The 23,420-nt window shown below is 48.5% G+C and overlaps 1 protein-coding gene across 1 annotated transcript in view; it reads left to right on the top strand.

The window, feature by feature from the left end:
* Positions 1–15,812, top strand: part of Htra1 (HtrA serine peptidase 1) — a 49,935-nt gene extending 34,123 nt beyond the window's left edge. Inside the window, exons 4-9 of the mRNA XM_021167440.2 lie at positions 9,338–9,532; positions 9,996–10,028; positions 11,784–11,898; positions 12,347–12,404; positions 13,822–13,917; positions 15,115–15,812. Coding sequence (XP_021023099.2) covers positions 9,338–9,532; positions 9,996–10,028; positions 11,784–11,898; positions 12,347–12,404; positions 13,822–13,917; positions 15,115–15,283 — 666 coding nt within the window. The 3' untranslated portion in view covers positions 15,284–15,812. The remainder of the gene's footprint in view (positions 1–9,337; positions 9,533–9,995; positions 10,029–11,783; positions 11,899–12,346; positions 12,405–13,821; positions 13,918–15,114) is intronic.
* The last annotated feature ends 7,608 nt before the right edge of the window (positions 15,813–23,420 follow it).

Below are 23,420 nucleotides of genomic sequence, written 5' to 3' on the forward strand. Positions count from 1 at the left end.
ATATTCACATATACACATATTCACATATACATATATTCACATATACACATATTCACATATACACATATACACTTACACATGTCTGCACAGGTAGCAATAGTGGGCACAAGTATAGAGCTGAAGATTAGTGTGCAAGACAGGAGTGAAATGGAGAGGAGACAGAGGGGAAAAGGGGCAAGAGCCTGCCTGAGGCTGGAAGGCTTCCGCAAATGGAGTTTATTTGCAGAAGGGACGGTTGGTTGGTTGGAGTTGAGGTGCCTTGAGCCAGCCTTGGGGACAGGTGGGAAATGACTAGTGAAGCTTTTTAATTCTTTTTTTCTGCCTAGCCTGGATGATCTGTATCTCCGACGACGGCAAACAGGCATTTTCCAGCCACTTTATGATAACTTGTAAATCACAAGGCCAGTGTTTCTCGTTAGCTGCTATCTCTTTGTATTGTCTAAGTGTCTTGCTGGCCTACTCCTCTTCTGGGAACTTCCAAGGCCTTCTAGACACTCAATTTCCAGAGAGGCTCAGAATGAAAAGGGTTCTTAATTATCTGGACGTAGAACACAGTTTCCCCTAATTGATTGCTAAATCTCCAGACCTCTATGGTTATGGAAAGGTAACACCTTGTGGTGGATTGAGGACTGGTTGTTGGACTAAACCCACGGATTGACAAGACACTAGTTAAAACAGGACACAGAAATTTCAGAGCAAGAACACTTTAAAGAGAATTGCAAACCAAGGCATTTCAGGTCAGTTACCATGGCCAAGATGCTAGGCCTTAGCTAATATGAGGATTGCCCCACCCCCAACCCCACCCCCATTTCCTTGCTAAGAGCCTAACGGATCTTTTAAGCTCATCCATTGATTTTTCTAAATATTTATTGAGCATGTGCCATGACAGGACACTGCTGCAGCAGCCATGCTGAGGTCGGTGGTCAAATGGGTTGATGTATCTAGATTTGGTCAACATCCTGTTTCTTCTCCTGTGGGTGCCACAGAATATGTATGGCTGTTGGCTCCCATATAGAGCTGTTGACATTTTGTGGTCTAAAACAGAGCAAGAAGATATTTGAAATAGTGAACATTTCTTGATATAGCTCACATGAAGACTAAATATTATGGTGGTGTTCATAAACAGTGAGGAGGAAGGAGGTTGCACTTCAGCGTTTACATTCCTTCTCTTCTTTTGCCTCCTGTGTTCTTCTCCTCCCATCTTCCTCCATCGCTCTCAGTTCTTCCATCTCCCTTCCAACCAGCTTCTCATGTGTCCTGCATCCCTAGATACCAATAACATGTCCAATGGGGAAAGGGATGCTGGTGACACCAACCTCATGAGCCTGTATACATGGTAGTGGTAGTACCCATGGAGCAGGTCCCTCCTGCCCTAGCCTCTCAGCTCCTAGGTTGCATCTTTCCGTTCATCACAGTCATCCTTGACTCTGTCAAGGTCCTACACTTGACCGTGCTGCCATTCATAGCCTCTTCCTTAATTGAAATTCTAGGTGTTTCACTCTTTGTCCACTTGGCAGATGACTTTGTTGGTACGTGATTTGTGCTTTTATAACCCGTGGGCTCAGAGAGGTCTTATGTTCTGAGGCCACTGTCCCAATTTGATCTTTGAATTTGTGTCTTGTTCTAGATTCTCTATGGGACAGTGGTGTGTGCTCAGTGGGCTTGGAGCCTTGGCTCGGGTGATTCTTCCTCCTCATTCCTCCTCAGGATAGCTCCTGGTCTTCCCAGTACTGTGCTACAGGGACCTCTGACCCTGCCTGTCCCCCTTATTTGTCTGTGTTGATTGTAATTATGGCCCATGCCTAGAAGACATCCTGTGCCCAAAAGAGGCATGGGCCTTGGGGGTACTGTCACACTTCACAGATCTTAGGGCTGGGAGTTATGCAGGACTTGGGGTGACAGACTAATGGCATGTTCCATGAATCACCAGGCAAGGGAAAGTTTCTGCTCTGGTCTAGGTACCCAACACAATCCCATAGATATGCATAGAGATAGTAATGCCAAAGCCCTTGAGGTCATCCATCATCTCTGGGTTGAGCCTTGGGAAGGAGAGATGCCAGGCTTTTCTTCCTTATTCCAGTTTGTACCGTGTGGAGATACATAGCCGGTGGCAGAGCACTGGGTTTGAGGCCAACTGGGTGTCTGCACTTGCCAATCTGGGAAATTTTTTGTTATTCAAGGACCAAAGATAATACAGAACATTAAGAAGTGGGGAGAGTATGTATTAAACAAGAAAAGATCCTATGAGCCCGGGGCCATGTTTTATTTCACATTGCCTTGCAAATGCTATACCTGGTCCTCAGCAAAGCTTTGGCTCACCTGATTCCACAGCCCATGGTTGTACCAACCTTGCTAGTCATGTGCCGGAACACTCTCCCCTCTCTCTTTTAAGCAAGTTCTTGGATGGTAACATCCCCCTTCCCCAAACCCCCTCTGCTTTCTTCTTTCTGGGTAGGGGGCGGGTGTACACAGTTCTCCCTACTGCATAGTTTTAAAGAGAACGAGTGGCTGACATAACTGTTTCCAGAAGACATGTTGAATCACTCAGTTGAGTTGCAGCCAGTGGCTGCAATGTTAGCCTTTGATGAAAACTTCAGCCAACATGAGGCCCAGCCTGAAAGTCCCAGCCCTAAACAGGAGTGTGCCGGGCAGGCAGCTGGCAGACACAGAGAACTGCAGGCTCAGCAGCAAAAATATTTTTGCAACCGAGGAACCTGTCGTACTTCTCCAAGGAGAAAAAGAGATGATTAACTTGGCTCATTAGGTTAAAAAAAGATGGGCAACTTTCCCTTCGTTTTGGTTTTGTCGGTTCATTTCATTACTCTTGTCTTTAAACTTCAGGGGATGAGGTGAGCGCATGGGATGGTAGTGACAGCTGAGCTGGTGAAGGGACTTGGCTTTCTGCTGTCCTTGCTGAAGGATGACTCGTCAAACGACCACCTCACGAGTTCCAGACATCTGTCCACGCGATGTCTGAGATGCTGCAGCGATCTTGAGACCTTCATGGAGAGTTGTGTGCAATTTGAGGCTCCCCCTTACCTTTCTGATTTCACCCCTTTAACTACTGCTAATGGGATTTTCAGCAACAACCACATATGGAAAGAGCCCTAATCATCATAAGTGACTCTAGACTCAACTCTTTTTTTCTTGGAGGAAGTAGTAAAATCCAGGGAAATCAATCAAGTAACAGAGTGAGTTAATATAAGAGCCAGGAGCAGAGAGATAGCTCAGTGGGGAAAGGCACTTGCCACAGAAGCCTAATGATCTGACTTGGATTCCAGAACCCACGTGAAGGTAGAAGGAGAGAACTGACTCCACAAAGATGTCCTCTGACCAACATATATGTCCTGTCACATGCATGCTTGCACGCACACACACACAAATAATAAAAATTTAAAAATACAGGATTCCACCCAAACCAAGATGTCGGTTCTCCTGTAAATATGTAACACACTAGAAGTATGTGTGCCCGTGAGCATGTTTTGATTAATCTTTCCTTGGCACCAGCTTGTTTGATGTTAGACCTCAAGCCCAAAAGAGCTATCCCTTAGCAGGGTCTCCGTTTTCCTGCTATGTGGAGTTCTGGCAGTTATAGTTCATCCTCTGTTCACTAATGAAGCCTACAGCACATGACACCCTGAAGCCAAGGCCAAGCTTACCAGATTAAGACAGATTCTCCCAAAGATACCATGGGGTAAGCAGCAAGGCCAGCTCTTTACTTGAGAACCACTAGCCCAGCCCCTGTTGGCTGGTCCATCTGATGGTTTTGTTTTTTAATGTCCTTGTGCTAGGGATAGAACACGAGGTCTCGCCCATGCTAGATAAGACTACCACTGAGCTCCACCTAGTCTCTGTCATGGTTCTTAAACTCCTCTGACATTGCTCTGTTCTGTTACACCAGTGGCGCTCCCTCTGTGCATAGACCATTCCTTCCCTCATTGGTCAGCTTTGTGCTCTGAACATCTGCATTGTCCCGCAGACACAATTCCTGTGCAGCAAAGCAGGAGGAAGCACGCACTTGTGTGAGGTGAGCCCAGAGTGAGTTTATCTCCTGTGGTCGGGCTTCACTCCGTCACCTGCATCTTCACTCAGCTGAGACACGTGCTGCAGCTCAGATCTTGTGGGACCTTTCATGGGGATGGAACTCGGTTGTTTTCACCCGGTGAGCTGCCTTACTGGCTCTCTCTGTGCTTCTGAGGAGTCATGGTGCTAGCAGGCACCTTGTCTGTGTGTGGTGTCTGGAGTGGTGGCGGCTGCCTTCTGACTTAGCGAGCGAGCACGTGGAAGTTGACGGAGAAGAGAGGAAGATGCGCTTGGATCTTAATGCTGCCCTTCAGCTTTTGAAGCCTGGCCACAGTGGACCAGCCCACTCCTAGTTCACCTCAGAGAGTGCTTCTCCCTTTTCTCAGTCCTGGTACAACCCTGGCCTTAGACACATGGCTGTGACTGGTTTGGATTTGGCTTCCTGTTCCCTGCACGTGAGACACACACAGAGCCTTACAGTATAATTCTGGGCTGGTATCATAGACAGTTCTGTGCCCAGTTGCCTGCAGCAGCAAGGGGATGGGCTCCTTTCCTCTTCCCTCTTGAGCCCCGCTGGTTCATCCATGCTCTGCCCACCAGACAGGAAGCCTGGGGAGCTGGACTGGGTATGTTGCTCCTTGAAGTCCTATGCCAGGCACTGGGAAGACAATTTGTTGAGACTGTCCCCCTCTCAGGTCCTGGGGGTGAAGCTTCTGGGCCTGCTTGGCCTGGTGGTGATAATTTAAACAACCAGGAAGACCTTTTTAGAACCATTCTATGGACCAAGCCCTCAACCTACTTCATAATTAGCAACAGCTGTGGCTGGTGTTTAGTAATTTATGAGGACACTGGAAGCCTGGAGTCTATGTCCAGGGTCACTGACACTGTCCCTTGGGCTCATTCTCTACCTACTCAGGTGACGCTGTGCTTATAACTTGGGAATTATGGGTTTTTTTCTTCTTAAATTGTGATGTGTGGCATGCAGGTGCCTATGCATATGTGTGCAAGTGTGTATATGAACAACTTTTTGGTGCCTCTTCTTATCTTTTACCTTGTGGTGGCTTGAATGAAAATGGCCCCCCCCTGTGGAGAGGGTCACTATTGGAAATGTGGCGTAGGTGTGGCCTTGTTGGAAGGAGTGTGTCACAGAGGGTGGCTTCTGAGATTTCAGAAACTCAAGCCAGGCCCAGGGTCACTCTCTTCCTGCTGTCTGCTGATCCAGATGTAGAACTCTTAGCCAACTTTCCAGTACCATGTCTGCCTACCTACCACCATGCTTCCTACCATGATGATAATGGACTAAACCAGCCCCAAATAGGTTTGTTTTTTTTTGTTGTTGTTGTTTTTTTTTTTTTTTTTTTTTTTTTACATATGCATATATAAGAGTTGCCCGGGTCGTGGTGTCTTTTCACAGCAATAGAAACAATAGCAATAGACACACCTTGTTGAAGGTCTCTCTTGTTTCTGCCACTGACTTGCATGCAATTATCCAGGCTAACTGGTCTTTAAGCCGATGCTGTATCTCCTGTTTCTGTCTCCCATCTTAAAGTAGGAGATAGGTGGCACTGTGTGTGGCTTTTTTCTTTCTTTCTTTTTTTTTTAAGTTAGGTTTCTAAGAGTAGAACTCAGATCATCTGGCTGCCTGGAGGAGCCATCTTCCCGGCACTAGGAATTCTTCTCTTTCTCTAGTCTCTCTCATGACTTTGATGATGCTACTTAGCATGAGGCAGTGCCCTGAAGATATGGTGGTTATTCATCTTCCTCTTCTGCTGGCCTCTCAGGCTGCTGTTTCTCTTCAGCCTGGTGAGAACTCCCTGTGAGAGAGTGACTGTATCTCCTGCATCCTAAAGAGCTGCTGGCCCTCCTGATAGAGGCCGAGGGCTCCTTCTGGGCTTTATGATATGGAACCTCAGAGCCATTTTTCCTGACTTCATCTCATGACTTTATTATGCTTACAAATTGTCTTTTCGGGTCTCCTCAGCTTTGAGGCCAGCAGGAGCGGTGGGTGGGTCCCTTCCTTCTCCTCAGCCTTTGCAACTGTCAGGACCGATGTTTGTCCTGTTTACTTCTTAGGGGAGCTTTGAATTGATGGATGGGGGGATGTGGGACGGGGCTGTTGGGAAAAGAGTTGGTTTCTTGGATGGACTATGGTTGGCATTGCTTCAAAGGGAGCCCCAGACAGAGCGTCTGCAGCCAGGAGCCTGGAGACGGCTTTGATGTGGGCTCACGGGAAGCAGCCTGCGGACACAGAGCAGGGACCCTGAAGTGTGGCAGGGTGCCCGCAAGGTCAAGGCTGCAGCGTGGCTGTGCCTTCCAGCCTTGTACGTATATTTCATCTCCTCTGTCCCCCAAGAGTGTGGCTGTCTAGACAGGGATAGAATTAAAAGCTCAATTACTGAGCAGGAATTTGGCCAGTGAAAGCTTAGCTACTGAGCAGACAGGCCTGGGTGAGGATTATGGCAGAGAATGAGCCCCATTTTGGATCTAAGTAAGGCTAGCAAGCCTGAGGCTCACAGCCAGCCAGCACCTGCAGGGAGCAAGGGCCAGAAGGGCCCCTCAAGGCAGCTTGACCTCATGGAGTTGTAAATCTGGCTTGGCCGCCACCTCCGCACCACCTCACTCTCCCATACAGGGATTTCTGCCTATAATTGGAGTCCGGCAATTAGAATTCCTGCCTTATGGGGATGGAGGCCTGCGGCTGGGAACTGGTTCTCCAGCTTAACCAGGCTTCTTATGGCTGAGAGAAGCTCTTCCATCTTGAGCCTCAGTTTCTATATCTGTAAAATGGTGTGTGTGTGTGGGGGGGGGGGGGGATGTTATGTCCCCAAATCATCAGATTGCCCTGAAAGCACTTTGTCATCTGGCAGTGAAGGTTTTGTTCCTTTCATATAAATGGAGAATTTCGACTGTGATATCCCTCTCCTGACCCAGCTACTATGTGTCTGCCTGCTTAGTTTTCATGTGCACAGTCACCTTTCATGATTTATAACATATATTTAAGGAGACATGCTCATTGGGACTGCCCACCTGGGCGGGTGTGACAGAGTGATCACATGGCATCCTTGTGGATTCTTATCATTGGTTGTCCCCCTTGTCCAAGCCCAATATGGGCACCTTGGTGACAGTGGATGAGACCATTGTTCTTGAGCCTGGCATGTCCTCTCAGTGTTCTATAGCATAGAAGCCTCTATCTCCTGCCATTGTAGAGGTCTCTGCCATCTGTCCATATAGCTTTCTCCCAAACATTTGTCTCCCTTCTAGCATCTGCTGGGCCTGAGCTTAGACTTGGGACAGAAGCACTGGACAGGGTGTCGTTAGGTCCCTGCTGTCTAAGGGCCGTATGAGTTAAACCTGCATCTTTGGATCTCCTCCTAGGGGGCAGAGGCTGTGGCTGGAGGGTGTTACAGCCTGATGCTGATAAAGATTCTCACATCGGATCACCTCAGACCTGATTTAATCCCCACTGTGTCGCTGGCCCCACTGTTCCATGTCTAAGCTTGACTCTTATCTGTGTAGTTCTGTCTCCTGGATGTCCAGACTGCTCTGCTGCAGACTGTAGCCACCTCTCTTGCCTGTCCTTCACAGTTATCCCCGGAGCTTCAAAGACAGGACTTCCAGCCAGCCCCAGGCCCCAAAGGAATGGTACTGTCCTGGTGGGCCTCCCCCAGTGTGGACAGCACTCACTAGCAGCCAGACTCTGCCCCACCCTGCCGTGATTGCTGAGGTCATTCTTGGCAGAGCTTGCTGGCAGGGATTGTTGGCATCCACCCAGGACAAACATGTCGTGCTGAGTTTGCTGCGTGCCATTGGATGTTGAGTGGGTCTGCGTAGGGAATGCCATAGACTCCGGCCTCAGGTGACCTTAAAGTGGAAGGGTCATAGCCAGTGAGGAACTGTGTCTGGCAAGGTGACATACCCCTGGCTTGTCACAGCACAGTTGCTGGAATCCTTCATTGGATTTTCAGTCATTTGAATACTAGTCAATAGCTGACCCACTGGCCAAGCAGGCTGTTTCCTGAGAGGCGTTCAGGCTCCTAATTCATTGTTATCCTAAATCGTCATCCTAACAGACCAGTGAGATTAGTGGACTGTCTTAATCCCACGGATCAGATGAGGGGCCCATGCTTGACATGCAGAATTCCAGTTTGGCAGCCCCATCTGAGATGGATGGGGCTCTGTGGGGTGTGTGGTATCTGAGAGTCAAGAGATGTGGCTTCTCAGGCTCCTAGCTGGTGAGAGCTTGCACTCTGTCTTCCTATATGAGTTTTCTTAGGCAGTATTGGTCTTACTGGCCGTGGTGTGTGTGTGTGTGTGTGTGTGTTCTAAATATGTGTCATGGTGCCATGGAGTTGATGAGTACAGTTAAATCTCTGGTTTATCTCAAGTCACCCGGGGCCTGGAGTCTCTCTTGTCTGCTAGACAGTTGTCTGAGCTCATCAGCACTCCAGTTCTCTTTGTAGAGGGGATGACAAACGCTCTTGTCTGGGTTACCCATCTCACCATCCCACCATCCCACCTCCACCCACACTGGATTTTCTTTTTCTTCTTTTTTTTTTTTTGTAACTTTTTTTTTTTTTCAAGGTGAATGAGTTTCCCTTAGGCAGCCAGCACTAGCCTTTTTTGGACTCTATGATCAAAGCATAGAAAATTCAAGATTTCTAGGCTATATGGGAGGAAGAAAGCAGGCCCTGGGTCCTGTTAGTGGGAGAAGGCAGCCCACAGCCCTGTTCCCCAGCCCTTCAACCTCCATGGTCCTATCTTGTTCTGAGGAGTTATTTAGGGCTCCTGACTCTGCCCAGTATCTAGAGGGCACAGGAGATGGGATGTCCTCAGCTGAATCCTCAGCCTGCATAGTCTGGGAGCAGGTGTAGTGATAGGGACTTTCCCAGTGTGCACAAGAGAGGCAGTCCACCATTTGGGTCCTGGGTGCTGCCAGCCCCTCTGCTTGTCCCTGTGTCTCACCACCACCAGGGTGCACAAGAAAGGCAGTGTGAGTGTCTGCCTCAGGGCTCCCCACATCCCAGGCCTCAGGAAGGCTATGTGTGTGGTAACTCACAAAACCTAGGTTGTCTCTCCATGTTCTCTGTCCAGATGCACAGATGTAGAAACAGTCTATCACCTTCTCCCATTTTCCTTGGTACAATCATCTTCTGTTCCTTTGACTCGCTAATGACCTGTGGTGTGTGGATTATGGTAGGGGCTTGTCCCTCAGGAGAGGAGTTCCCCCCCCCCCCCTCAGCTCCTAGGGACCAGGACTGTCCTTTGTATTTGTATTATTCAGCTTGCTAAGCCACAGCTCCGTTTGTGCTTACAGGGAAAGCTGCCAGTCCTGCTGCTCGGCCGCTCCTCAGAGCTGAGACCTGGAGAATTTGTGGTTGCCATTGGAAGCCCCTTTTCTCTTCAGAACACAGTCACCACTGGGATCGTCAGCACCACCCAGCGAGGTGGCAAAGAGCTGGGACTTCGGAACTCCGATATGGACTACATTCAGACAGACGCTATCATCAATGTGAGCCCTCTGCCCCCTCTACCTGCTGGGCTGGGGACAAGTTTCCAGCAGAGGAAGCTGGGCTTCTTCTTATTCCCAAACCTTCTTGTAGTCTGCATGATTTCCCAGAACATCTATGATGTTCTGATGTTAGGTGTTTGGAGGAATGTCCCACTTGGAGCTGTACAGAGTTGAACTATGGGGTTCTGAAGTGAGTGGGTAGCCAGTCTCATCCGAGGAGGAGGTAAAAGTGGGCTCAGCTACTCACAGTGGTCTCAGAACTAAATCATCTCACTGTGGTGCATCCCAAGCTTTGTGAAAATGGTCCAGATCCATTTTCTCAGTTAAATATTAGGTGATCAGAGACAAAGCCTGGGGAAGGCCTCTGCCGGCTGCTTCTACAGTGCTTTGAAATCTGGGCAGAGACATTGATTGGGCGGTGGTGTGATGCAGAGCCAACCTTTCCCTTTCTGTTCCGTTTCAGTATGGAAATTCCGGAGGCCCGTTAGTAAACCTGGTAAGGCTTTCCAGTATCTGTGCTGGGTTTGTTTCGTCTGTGGGTGTGTCTTCGCTTTCTCTTTGGATGTGAGCTTGTCAGAACAAGCAGTCAGCTTTATAGTCAGCTATGTGAATGCCCTGTTTCTTTGCGTCGTACCCCACCAGCCCTTTCTGGAAACAGTAAGGTCAGAGGACTCGCTTGTGTTTCAAGCCACAGGTGGATGCCATGGAGTTCAAGCCCAGTCTAGGCAGAAAGGGGACTGAAAGTCCCCACAGTACTGCCAGCTGCAGAAAGGTACCTTCAGCCTTGAGGGTGGCCGAGCGGAGATGAGCTGGCCTGGCTCGGATCCATGCCAGAACTCTCCCTGAATGCCTGTGGGTATGACGGGGAACCACCTGTTTGCTCACAGATGTCTCACTTAACCTAGACTTCAGCACTTCAGTATAAGGTTGAAGGCTTCAGGTCACAGAATGCCAGAGCTTGGGGGTTGTTTGAGAGAGTATCAAGTTGAGGCCACCCAATGGTAATGTCCTGCTGGGTCCCTTGGTGTCAGGAACGGACATGTACAAAGCACACCAGGAACAATGTATACTGAAAGTTCTGAGAGTCCTTTTGTCAGCACAGCATCAGGTCACCAGAAACTTCTTAGGGAAGAGACACAGCTTTACTTGTCCCTGCCATACACTGGGGAAGCTGTTGGGAGTGAGGCCTGTGGCTCAAGACAGCATCTAGAGTCATTGGAAACAGGAGAGGAAGGAAGGATGGATATTTAGTTACCTTAGCAACTCAGAGATTCCTTCCCATGAAAAGAGAAAATATTGTGGATTTTGAAATCATCCATCTATGCAATAAGGCAACCATTAGCTTCTACCTGGAGCTTCTTGTTCCTTCCAAAGCTGAATATGGGTGGCACTACCCAAGTGCCCTAATGTCTCTCCTCGTTATTTCTAGCCCTTCTCCTTCCAGCCCTTCTGATTCTCAGACACAGCTCAAATACTTCCCTCGCCCATGTGTCTGTGTATATGAGCGTTTGCATGTTTGTGGCCCCAAGTGTGTGTGTGTTCATTGGAGGGGGAGGGTGTTGCTGTGCACATGTGTGTATTTGTGCCTGTGGAGGCCCGGGCTTGATGGAGGACCATCTTCATTCGCCTTTCCCCTTAGTCAGTGAGGCAGGGTCTCTCAGTTGAACCCAGAGCTAGGTGCTACTACAGCTGGTTGCTCCAGCCAGCTTTCTCTTGGGGATCTTGCCTCTGAGGCTGGAATTACCGCCAGGTCACCGCACACACACACACACACACGCACACGCACACAGACACACACACACAGACACAGACACACACACAGACACACACACACACACACAGACACAGCACACACTTGCCTCGGGGGGATCCCAACCCCCAGTGCTTTTATTTGCACGGCAGACACTTTAACCACGTTGCCATCTTCCCGGCCCACGCTTCTTTTTTTATTACTATTTTAATTGTACACATTTGTGGGTAGAGCATGGGATGACCAGTCAAGATAGCATCTTCCTCTCAGCCTTTGTTTTTGAAACTCGGCTTCAAACTGTAGCTCAGGCTCACCAGGATCTCACGGTGATCCTATCTCAGCTACTCCAGAATGCTGGACTTGCAGGTGCCCTAACGCCTCTCCCCACACCTGGCAACACATTTCCAAGTCTCCCGTCCTATAGATTTTTCTGCCCCCTTCCAGCCTGTGCCTGCCTCTGACCCTCCTGGAGTTAGTGAGCTGTGTCCCTTGCTTTTTCAGGATGGCGAGGTGATTGGGATTAACACCTTGAAGGTGACGGCGGGCATCTCCTTCGCAATTCCATCCGATAAGATAAAAAAGTTCTTGACAGAGTCCCACGATCGACAGGCCAAAGGTAACTAGAGCCGGGCATTCCGGGGACCTTGGCAGGTTTACACCAGAGGCCTAGCTGCCCTTAAGGCATTGGGAGAAGGGAAGGTGACAGTTGTGAAGATCAGGCCTCTCAAGCTGAGAATAAATATGTTTCCAGGGTGGCGGTGGCGGTGGTGGTGGTGATTGGACAAAGGGATCCTCATTCCGGACACCCATAGAACACACACAGGGTCAGGCCACAGGTTTTGACTATTTATTAAAGTGAGAGACATTCCTCACTGTAGATCTGGAACCCAGGCCAGGACTGAACTACAGTTTTTGGGTGCCTTTCCCCCTTCCCCCCTCCCTCGCCGTGGCTCATGCTATAAGGTGGAGCTTTAGAGCTCTGGCTCCTGTCTCCCTGCACTCCGGAGGGCTGTTCTGACTTACTTCCCCCCCCCCCTTTCTTGGTCCCTTTGTTGTCACATCAGGGAAAGCTGTCACCAAGAAGAAGTATATTGGGATCCGAATGATGTCGCTCACATCTAGGTGGGTAAACAGGACACATAACTATGTAAAGACAAATGTCTGATCTGTATATATATATATATATATATATATATATATATATATATACACTTGGGCTCCACAAGGCTTTGTGGGCATTCTTGAAGAGAAACTATTTCTTTCCTTCAGTCATCACACTGGGGAAGGGGAGGTGTGTGGCCTTGGGCCTCTTTGTGTTGGCAGGTCTGACCCCACCCCCACAAGACTCCGCTCTCCTCCCTGAAGGCAGGCCTGAGCATCAGAAGGCTCACTAGCAGGCACACTTTTGTGCCTGCCTCCACTTATTCTGTTGAAACTCACATTCCAGGAGTGCCTCAGTGCCCGCCCCAGTGCCCGCCCCAGCCTGGAGCACCGGACTCTCCTGCACACTGGTGTGAGGGTGTGGCTGCAAGAAAGAAGGGTGGGCCCTGCCTTAGGGTACTGATGATTGATGGACTTGTTTTCCTGAGTGCAGAAGTTGCTGCTTGGGATTGCCAGGCTCATGACACATGGAAGAGGTTCGGGGTGGATGGGGGTGGGGGTGAGGGTACCTTCATGAAGTACAGGAAACAGAATTGACTAGCAAGTCTGAATGTCTGAGTCATTTGAGAGCAGGATGTGTTGATAGCGCTGTTTTATTCAATTGTCAAAATATTAAGACATTCCACACAGGTTATGAACAATGGTGCTTTTCTTAGTGTTGCCAAGGATGGGATGGCATGCTGAGACGGAAGTCACACCGCTTGTCTTTGGAAGCTAGGCTATGGAGTCACCTTCCTGGGTCGTTCCCTTAAGCTCTTGTGCATCTCAGCTTACTAGGTGCTCAGCACCGTCCCCTTCAGGATGAGGTTAGAAGTGTAGGCGTGCCCACTGTATAGCCAGGTACAGCTCAGCTTTGGCGGTGACAACCAACCACAGCAGCAGTCCTGTGCTGTTGCCTAAAGTAGTTCCTTACTATTATTTGGAGTACTGTTGATGCTGGTAGGCAGGCCATTTTAAAGCAGAGTCAGGGGCTAGGGAGCTGGCTCAGTGGGAAAAGTGCTTACCGTGCTAGTATGAGGATCTAAGTTCAAATCCCCAGGACCCGTGTAAAGCCAGGCAAAGAAGTCTATAGTCCCAGTGCTTTCTCTGTGGAGACGGGAGGTAAACAGAGGAGATTCCCTGTCACAGGCCAGCTAGCCTAGTGTATGCAGCAGCAAATGAGACCCTGTCTCAAACAAGGTGCAAGGCAGGGACTGAGGTGGTCCTCAGACCTCCATATAAATGTTGTGCTGTGCCAAAGCCTCTATATGTGTCATGGTCAAGTAGGATCAGAAGACTTCAAGCTGAGAATAAGAAGGGAATTTGGTGAGAGCTGAGTGCTGGCCTGAGAAGGTTGTGAGAAGTTAATATTAACACAAGCACCTTTTCTCCCAAGCAGCAAAGCCAAAGAGCTGAAGGACCGTCACCGAGACTTCCCTGATGTGCTCTCTGGAGCATATATCATTGAAGTCATTCCTGACACCCCAGCAGAAGCGTGAGTGTGGAGCTCTCCCTCTTTTTCCTGATATCTGCGTGGTTTGTGGGTCAGGGGGCAGTGTCCTCCTTGTGCTGGCTCAGATGACCATGTGGGCCCTCACTTCCTATCAGCCAGGGCTCCTGACTGCCTTGGGCTCAGGGCTTGTCCACAGAAATATGCTTCTTCCCTTGGGTCGTCTCAGGGGTCATCCATATAGGAGGAACACTCACTAATGGGCTCGCTGGGAATCCTTAGGGAGCCTGACTGTAGAGAGAGCTTGATAGTGCAGATTGTCCCTTCACAGAGCCTTCTGTAGCTGTATTTGTGACTAGCGAAGTCGTAGATGCCAACACCTATAGGGAAACCACCGACCCCAATGACATCAAAACAGTAGAAGCAGCTGAGTTGGAACTTCGGCTTGTTTCCTGGACCCCCTGACATCTAGAGAGAAATATGTGCTAAAGAGCTGCACGTGACGCCCTACGGTCAGACCTGGCCTGATGCCTCTTTGTGAGCTGAGAAAAATCAGTTCTTGTATTATTTTTATGGTTGGGGAAAAACATCCAAATGACACTATTTTGTGATACTGTAAATTCTCTGAAGTTCAAATATGCACACATGTTTTATTAGACCACAGCTGTGTCCCCTGACAAGATGACATCTTGTCTGGAGTAATTTTTATGCTGCTGCAGCAGAATTGAATAGCTAAGACACGGAGACCAAATACTCTGTGAAGCTTAAGCTGTTTCCCATCTGGCCCTTTGTGGAAAAAGTCTGTAGACTTGTATTAGAACAAGGAGGACCTTGGTAGCATAGTGATCCTGTCACATATGAACTAAGGTTCCAGCCACAGCACAGAGGAGTCGTCTCTGAATAGAGGCATCCAACATTCCTGGAGGAATCGCTTTCTAAATTACAGTTCCATTCATGAGGAAATTGGCTGTGGTCATAGGATCTGGGTTTCCTTGTCCCCTCTGAGGACAGTTGATCATAGTTCACACAGATTTCATAGGCATTTCTACAAGGGACATTATTGATTTGGTCTTAAAAAAATAATCTTGACAGGAAATGCCATCTTCTCTGCTTGAAGTCATTTCCGTCTGAGGTTTTACCACCATTTCCTATAGCCCCCATTTGTTCTGGACTTTGCTGTGCCTTTCTCCATGACTTCGAGGAATGGAAAGGGTTAACGGTGTGTTTCCCTTTGCGTTTCAGCGGAGGGCTCAAGGAAAATGACGTCATCATCAGCATCAACGGACAGTCTGTGGTCACTGCCAACGACGTCAGCGATGTCATCAAAAAGGAGAACACCCTGAACATGGTTGTCCGCAGGGGCAATGAAGACATTGTGATTACCGTGATTCCTGAAGAAATCGACCCGTAGGCAGAGGCAGGAGCCAGACTTCATGTTTCCCTCAAAGACTCCAGGGGATGGCGCATGAGAACTGAGCTGGTGGCGCAGGACACCGGGGACCTTTGTCCAACATTTTGCTTGTTCAGGGAACACCCCTGCCGACAGAATCCTTCTTGATAGTTTGCGGGCAAAACAAATGTAATGTTGCAGGTGCACGGGCAGAAGCCCTGCCTTCCGTATGCTATGTATGCAGCGTGCTTTTCCTTACAAGCTTGGGCTGTTCCTGCTTACACAGTCAACATTTGTCCCTTCCCTTAGCCTAAGTTGTCCGACTAATGCAGTTGGCAGATGCGTAGGCAAGAGGAAGGTCCTCGCAGCCATGGTCTTGGGCGTGTTTACACTTTTCCTCCGAGTCGGCACTCAGAGGAAATTGATGCCCCGAGACCACAGGTGGGTGACCCTGGCTTCTGAGATGGCCAAAAATGCCTCTTAGGAACCCTGGAACCCGGAGTACGGTGACTTTGAGTTTCAGCTATTAAAATACTTCTTCATACGTAGATTTTGGCGTGCGTCTTTTATCAGCTGGCTGTCGTCATTTTGAAATGGCTTTAAGTTGGTGAACTCCTTATTCAGCTACATTGTTCTCAGCCCTATGACTTATTTCAAAATCTCCCTCTGGGCTTTGCCTGTGTTATACAACCCTGTTTGGCCGCCCTGGGTCACTGAATGGACAGTTCTGCTTTTCTCTGGAGCTCATCAAAGTAAGGAGAGTGTGTGTAGACCTCATACATCATGCAATCCTTCAGCAGTGATTTCCTGGACCTCTGCTCTGAGCCAAAAGGCCTTGCATCTGTCCTGCTGTGGGCCAAGCATGGGGGACAGCCAGAGCAGGAGGGATGCAAGCTATCTGCTCTCTGGGCTCCTAGTAGTCAATCAGGTCTCCTGAAAGACAGCCAGTTTAGACTAGGACACAGGAATATCCTGATCTAAGTCCACATAATGCACAGGGTTGCTGCAAACTCACTTATCCTGGGTCTAAAATAAGAGCAAGCCCTCCATCCTTCAGACTTTGGACCTAGCTCCTTCAGCCTGCCTTCCCACAAGTATAGTCTGCACAGCTGCGGGTTTCTTTCTCCCTGGGAAAACTTTACAAGACCCCAGACAGCTACACTTAAGCAAATCATTGTGTGACTTTAACTTGAGGTACACCTATCTAGATGTAGGACCCCATGAGAAGTATGGTGATGTGTGTGGGAGGTGGTGTCAAAGATTGGATAAGGAACATCAACAACATGGTCCTGGCACTGGAAAGAGGAGTTTAATTACTCTATCTGGAGAGGCTGTGGAAGGCCAGATAGCAGGGTCTTTGATGACGTTAGCCAAAGTGTCCATCAGTGCTAGTGCAGAGTATCTCTAATCCTTGTGTTCCAGTCCAGCCTCTGCTCTCCGTTTCAGTAATGCAGGCAAGCTAGGAAGGATCCAAACAGTCTTATGTTCTTAGCGTGTGTTCTATGTTCTGTCTCTTAATGGAGAAGAGCTTTCAGATTCACTCTTAGATGTGTTGGGGAAGGTGTTGTCTAGGGGGTAGAGGAAGTGTTGGTGGTGGGTGGAAGTCCTCATTGCCCTAACCTAAGTGTAAAGTCCGTGCCACTCACACTGAGAAACTGGGAGATGGTAAATCATGAAAGGAAACCGACATGTCTGGGAACACAGCAGATTACAATGAGAACAGTGGGTGGGAAATCCCCACGCCATGGGTAAGGATGTCTATACCAGACACAGCACAGGCATTGTACGCACACCTCCTTCAGCCCCTCAGTGACCAGAGATAGGAGCTGCTGCATCCCAGTTTTATAGGTATGGAAGTGATAGTCAGCAAGAAGTAGCTTGCCCAAGGCCACCCTGCTGGTCACTGGTGAACGTTGGGTATGGTTTGGTGGGCATGTGCAGAAGCAGGGCAGACTGGGGACAGAGACAGCTCAGGTCTCTGGCACAGGGTTTAGGGAACACAGATGAACACTCTTGGGCAGCTAGGCCCTCAGGAACACTGTCCCAGGACCCAGAGGTTTCTCTCTGACTTGGTTTTTGCTGCCTTCCCAGGTCGCCTCTCTGTTCCTTCAGGGATGAGTCCACACTGCAGTCGCTGTTGTTACCGTTCTTCTATCAGGCTGGTATTTCTCTAGTATTCTGACACAAAACCTGCTGTTTCTGGCCCTCTACACAGCAGACCCTCTTTTCCACCATCTCTGCCTTAGAGAGTGGACCAGTGCTCAGGTGGCCCCGCCCCTTGTTAGAGCCCACAACCCAGGCCTTGTGCATCCTGACCTCTGGTGGTCAGGATGTCTCTTGAAGTCACAGTTCCATGGCTGTAGCAGTGTGAGATTTTCTTTAAGCCCCCCTAAAGCCTGCCTGCAACGGCAGATGGATGGAGTATCAAGAAAGGACACAGCATACTGTTCCTGGTAGCTGTAAGAAAGCATGCAGATGCTTAAAGTGTGAATGCCCTCTTCATAGAGGACAGGGGGGTGGGGTGGGGCTGCAGGCACTTTTAGAGGGGTAGTAAATGACTTAGAAAAACTAACTGGCTCAAAGTGTAGACAGTGGCTGGGACAAAGTTCCTCTCTTCTTTGGGACCAGTTAGGCTAGGTGATGCTGCATGGTAAGTTCAGGATATGTGAGCAAGACCTCCTAGGCTGCCTCTGATGAAGCGAGGAGCAGTTGAAAGTGCTGATGGGTGTGGGAGGACTCTAATTTTCTGGTCTAGTCTTTTCATGGTTAATCTTCCCAGTTTTGCTATTGTGCTCCTTGGCAGAGTTCCCTTCAATATTCCTACTCAAATTAAGGAACTTTCATTGAGAAGAAACCTTGGGGAGAGAAACAAGTTTAAAGGTCCTAAGAGATGGGGGGAAGCTGTGGGTGAAGGAAGGTCACCCAGACCTGAGTTATGGTGTTTGCAGTTTACTTTGAGACATCTTTTCTGAGCCCATGCAGGACTAGGTCTGTCAGCCTTTCTCAAGGCAGAGGCACAGGCCTTGTGCAGGCAGACAAAATCTGTTTCAATGGATGAGCTTGTCTGCAGAGCAGCTCTTGGTCCAAAAGGAGTAGTTTACTCTGTACCAAATATGGGTGACCATAGCCTGGGAGCTTGGATTTGGGTTGCCCCAAATGGCATGCTCCATTATGGGCATGCTTATCTGAGCTCTTAATGGTCACAGAACAAAAGAGGCCATAAATCAGTGCTGTTGCAATTACATAGGCGAGGATATCGGGTAGATGGCTCACAGCAAAGTGGCTCTCTGATGTTGGCCTCGGATACTATTGATGATACTCTTTTTGTTTGTTTGTTTTGTTTTTCTTTTTTTTTTAAGTATTTATTTATTTATTATATGTAAGTACACTGCAAGACAGGTTTTCTCCATGTACCTCTGGCTGTCCCGGAACTCAATCTGTAGACCATACTGGCCTTGAACTCACAGACATCCACCTGCCTCTGCCGCCCGAGTTCTGGGATTAAAGGCTTGTGCCACCTCTACCTAACTTGATGACATTTTAAAAGTTTGTGCCTGGTAGGCTAAAGAATTTGAGGTCAGATACAGAAGTGGGTGATTAACGGTTATTAGTGGGACTGAAGACAGTCCAAGGTAATCTTAGCAGCCAGTCACACCCACGGTCAAGAGCAGAGGAATGCATGAAAGCTAGTGCTCAGTTCACTTTCTCCACGCACACAATCCAGGAACCAAGCCCAGGGAATGGTGCCACCCACTGTGGGCTGGGTCCTTCTCTGTCAACTAACACCGTCAGGGTCATCCCACACAGACATGCCCACAGGCTAGCTGACAATTTCTTATTTAGACATTTTCCCCTGGGGATTCCAGACTGTGTCAAGTTAATAATGACAGTAACATGGACAACTACTGGGGGTCTGACTAGGGAGTGGATGGTGTAGGAGGTGGGGTGCATGTGTGCTAATCTGTCATTTCGTCTCAGTGTGTGCAGAGTGAACACAGACATATGCCAAGTAGGCATTTATTGTGAGGGAAATGAAGGCCCAAAGAGTTGGAGAGAGGCAGGGTCAGATTTAACTCCACACCCACCCCTGCCTCCTCACTAGCTCTGTAATTATTACCTAGTTCCATAAGACCAGACTATTAATGGCCAATTAAGGCTTAAACACTGCCAATTTGTGAATGATCACGTGACTTGAGAGTTCTAACACCATGTTGCCTCCTCTTACTTTATGTTGGCCTTTCACAAGCATTGTGTGTGCACAACAGCTTTCCCACATCCCTGGAAGAGTTGCATGTGTTACCCTATGGTATACATGGATCTGGCTTCTCCTAGGTGTCTCATTTAGCCTTACAGCTAGCTCCAGGTGGATACACCGCTTTCCCCAACTTCCAGCCTAGCAGAAGCATGAAAGGCACTCAAATGCCAAGTGAGAGACATGCCAGTGCTTAGAATCAAATCATGTCTGTCTGTTGCAATCACACATTGGAGGGGCCCGGCCTTTCTAGGCTATCCAGCCTGGCCTTCGGAGAGCTAAGCTGGGAGGTGTGCTCACTGCATCCAGTGTCTGGGGCCCAGATGGGCTGGACTCACGGACCCTCTGGTGCTCCCATCAAGATGTAGGTGGCACAGAGCCAGGGGCGGGGCCTTCCTGAACCACTCAGTCGCTTTATTTAGAGCTTTGCAAAGCTGTTGCCTCAGTGTGGGGCCCCAGCCAAGAGCCATCGAAGATCAAATGCAGCAAATGCTAACATGTGCGTTTTTCATTGAGTTTAACTTAAAAAGGGCTTGGCTTCCTATTTACCAGGTCAGGTAAGCTGGGTGTGCATGCTAAGGAATTTACCAGTGGCTCTGTCTCCTCTTCTTCACCTACCATCACTGCCATCTCCACCAGTCCCAGTCATGGAGACATTGTGCTGGCGGTAGTACAGCCTCCTGATATCAAGAGACAGGCAGCATTAAAATTTGACAAATGAGGACATTGAGGCTCCAAGTGGTTCAGTGACCAGCCTGAAATCCCTCAGAGAGAGGAAAGGTAGCTGACATATTGGAAGCCAAGACACCAAGTTCTAGAACCTTCTCCCTTAACCCTATGATCTCCTCTTTCCAACTCCCAGTGACATTGATAACTGAAGTCCTACTTTCTACAATGGCATCTGAGTAGCATTAAAGAAAAGCTGGCCTGACCCAGGCTTAGGGTGTGTGTGTGTGACTGAGTTCATGAGACTGATAAATCCTTGTGTCTCACAGGCCCTGACGGCTGTGCAAGAACCATGCATGCTGTGGGGAGTCAGAGGGAGCAGGTGGGTACACGGAGGGAGTGGGCAAGAGTAACCTTTTCTTGGGCAGCCTCTCAGGCTCTATGAGCTTGCAGTAGTCTGTCTATCTTGCAATATCTACTACAATCTCTTTCAACAACTCACTGGACCAGGATGTGATGTCCGAAGGCAACCCCAGGTCAAAGCTCGAACTCCGCAAGCTTAGACCCCTGCCTGCCTGATGCAGAGTTCAGGGAAGGTGTTCTGGGGTTGTCAGGAAGAGGAAACCAAGAAAGACTGTGTGCACAGTTCCATCTTCCCCCACGGTTCCCACAACCCATTCTCCTCATTCCCCAACCATGTCCTGCCCTGCTAATCCTTGCTTTTCTCTCAATCAGTCGCTCTTGGGTCTAAGAACTGAAACTGAGAAAGATGATGTTGTAGTTAGTTTTAAATGTTTCCGATCCTTTGAGAAGGGACTCTCAATGGAAAGGTTGCCCAATCAGATTGGCTTGTGGGCGTGTCTGTGGGGGATTGTCTTAGTGATTGATGTGGGCAAATAGCCCTGACGTTTCTAACAAGGCCAGCTAAGTGGAGCCTGGGAATGAGCCAGCAGGCGGCGCTCCTTCATGGCTTCTGCTTCAAGTTCCTGTCTAAGTCCCTGCCCTGGCTTCTCTCAGTGAAGGACTGCAGCCCGGGAGTGTCAGCTACACAATCTCCTTCCTCACCGGGTTGCTCTTGTTCACAGTGTTTTATGACAAAAGAAAGTGGATCAAAGTGAACAGAGGTTTCAAGACAGTCGTCTCTGAATCAGGGAGCGGGGTTGGGAGTTGGGGGAGGTTGGCCAGGTCATTTCCCACTTTCGGGAAAGGCACGCTGGTACTACTGTGCTGCATAGATGGAGTCAACACTTCCACTGATTTCCCGTGACACTGCAGCCAATGTATTGGTGTTTTTTGAGAGAAGAAGAACAGAAGTTCAGAGAAGCGCCTACCCATGCTCAAGGATCTACAGCTACAAGGGCCAGAGGGTAGAAGCCAGCTTGTATAACCCTCAAGACTTAAAAGCTGGCTTCCAGTCCAGTGGCCAAGTTTGCATCAGGTACTCAAGGCATGGAAGTTCTAGCTGCCTTAAAGGTCAGGAGGTGTATAGCCCCATCCCTATTGATATTTTGAAGGCAGGAGGAAGTCAGTAAACATCCATCAAACATAGCTTCCTCATTAGCAAAAATATTTAAAAGTGTTTTAGAAATTATTTTTATTTTGTGTGTATAGGTGTTTTGTTTACATGTATGTCTGCACCATGTGCCAGAAAAGGGTGTCAGAACCTCTGGAACTGGAGTTGTAGTCAGCTGTAATGGTGCTGGGAACTGAAGCTGGCCCTCTGTAAGAGTCAAGTGTTCTCAAAGGCTAATCCTTCTTCTAGCCCTTAAAATAGTACTTTAAGCAAGAACCTATAAAGAATAAGAATCCTTCCTTCCTTTTCTTATCTATCTATCTATCTATCTATCTATCTATCTATCTATCTACCTATCTATCTCTATATCTATCTATCTATCTATCTATCTATCTATCTATCTATCTATCTATCTATCTATCTACCTACCTATCTCTATATCTATCTATCTATCTATCTATCTATCTATCTATCTATCTATCTATCTACCTACCTACCTATCTATCTACCTATCTATCTATCTCTATATCTATCTATCTATCTATCTATCTATCTATCTATCTATCTATCTGAGACAAGGTTTCTCTGTGTAGCCCTGGCTGTCCTATAACTCACTCTGGAGACCAGGCTGGCTTTGAACTCACAGAGACCCACCTGCTTCTGTCTCCTGAGTGCTGAGATTAAAGGTGTGAGCCACCACCACCCAGTTCACATTTTTTTTTTTGTTCCTTTAAGGTGCACGCCTATAATCCCAGTACCAGGGAAGTGAAGACAGGGAGATCAGGAGTTCAAACGTCAGCCTTGATGTAGGCAAATTTGAGGCCAGCTTAAAAATTTGGAGTAGAAAACTCATACTTTATGCATATTTACCCCAATTGGAAGCAACAAAGATGTCCTCTAATAGCTAATTAATAACCAAACTGTAGTGTAGCCATCCCGTGGAATCATGTTCAGTGATTGTGCTGTCAAGCCACGAAAAGACAGAGAAAGATTAAATGCACACTGCTGAGAGAAGCTGATTAGAGAAGCCATGGTCTCTCTGTGTGCGAGTATGTGTGTGTGTGTGTGTGTGTGTATGTGTGTGTGTGTGTGTGTGTGTGTGTGTGTGTGAGAGAGAGAGAGAGAGAGAGAGAGAGAGAGAGAGAACATTAGAAGTGACCCCTACAGGACACTTTGAACTTAGGGTGACAGTGAAGGGCTGATGTAGCTGGTGGTGGCTATTGACAGTGGGAGAGTTGGAGGGCCAGGCATATATGGGTATTTTCTACATTTTATATTCAGCTTAGCTGCGGACCTAAACTGGGTTAAAACATAATGTTCACCGATTTTTAAAACTAAACAATAAGAAGCAGTAATCAGTCCCAAGGGAGGGGCGTGTCTGATCCAGAAACTCCACCCTGACCCTCCACCACGGCCTGTATTGGGTCAGACTGCAGATCTAAGGTGTGTCCTGGACAACGGTGAGCAAGGAGGACTCACTCGTTAGAGGAGGAGGAGAAGACTCCCAGCAGGCTTATACTTGTAAAATGAACGTGAAATAAAAGGGAAAAATCCCACTGTAAGGGTTGGAAGCATGGCAGAGGGCGCCCGCGTGGCTCCCACGTGACTCCCACACGGCTCCCACGTGGCTCCAAGCACCAGTCTTACCTGGCCAGCACTTCTGACCACACCCTCCTCCTATGATAGAAACACATGTTCCTATGAAGGAAAATCTGTTCTGGACTAAC

This window comes from Mus caroli, chromosome 7, assembly GCF_900094665.2.
Source record: "Mus caroli chromosome 7, CAROLI_EIJ_v1.1, whole genome shotgun sequence".
Classification (NCBI taxonomy): domain Eukaryota; kingdom Metazoa; phylum Chordata; class Mammalia; order Rodentia; family Muridae; genus Mus; species Mus caroli.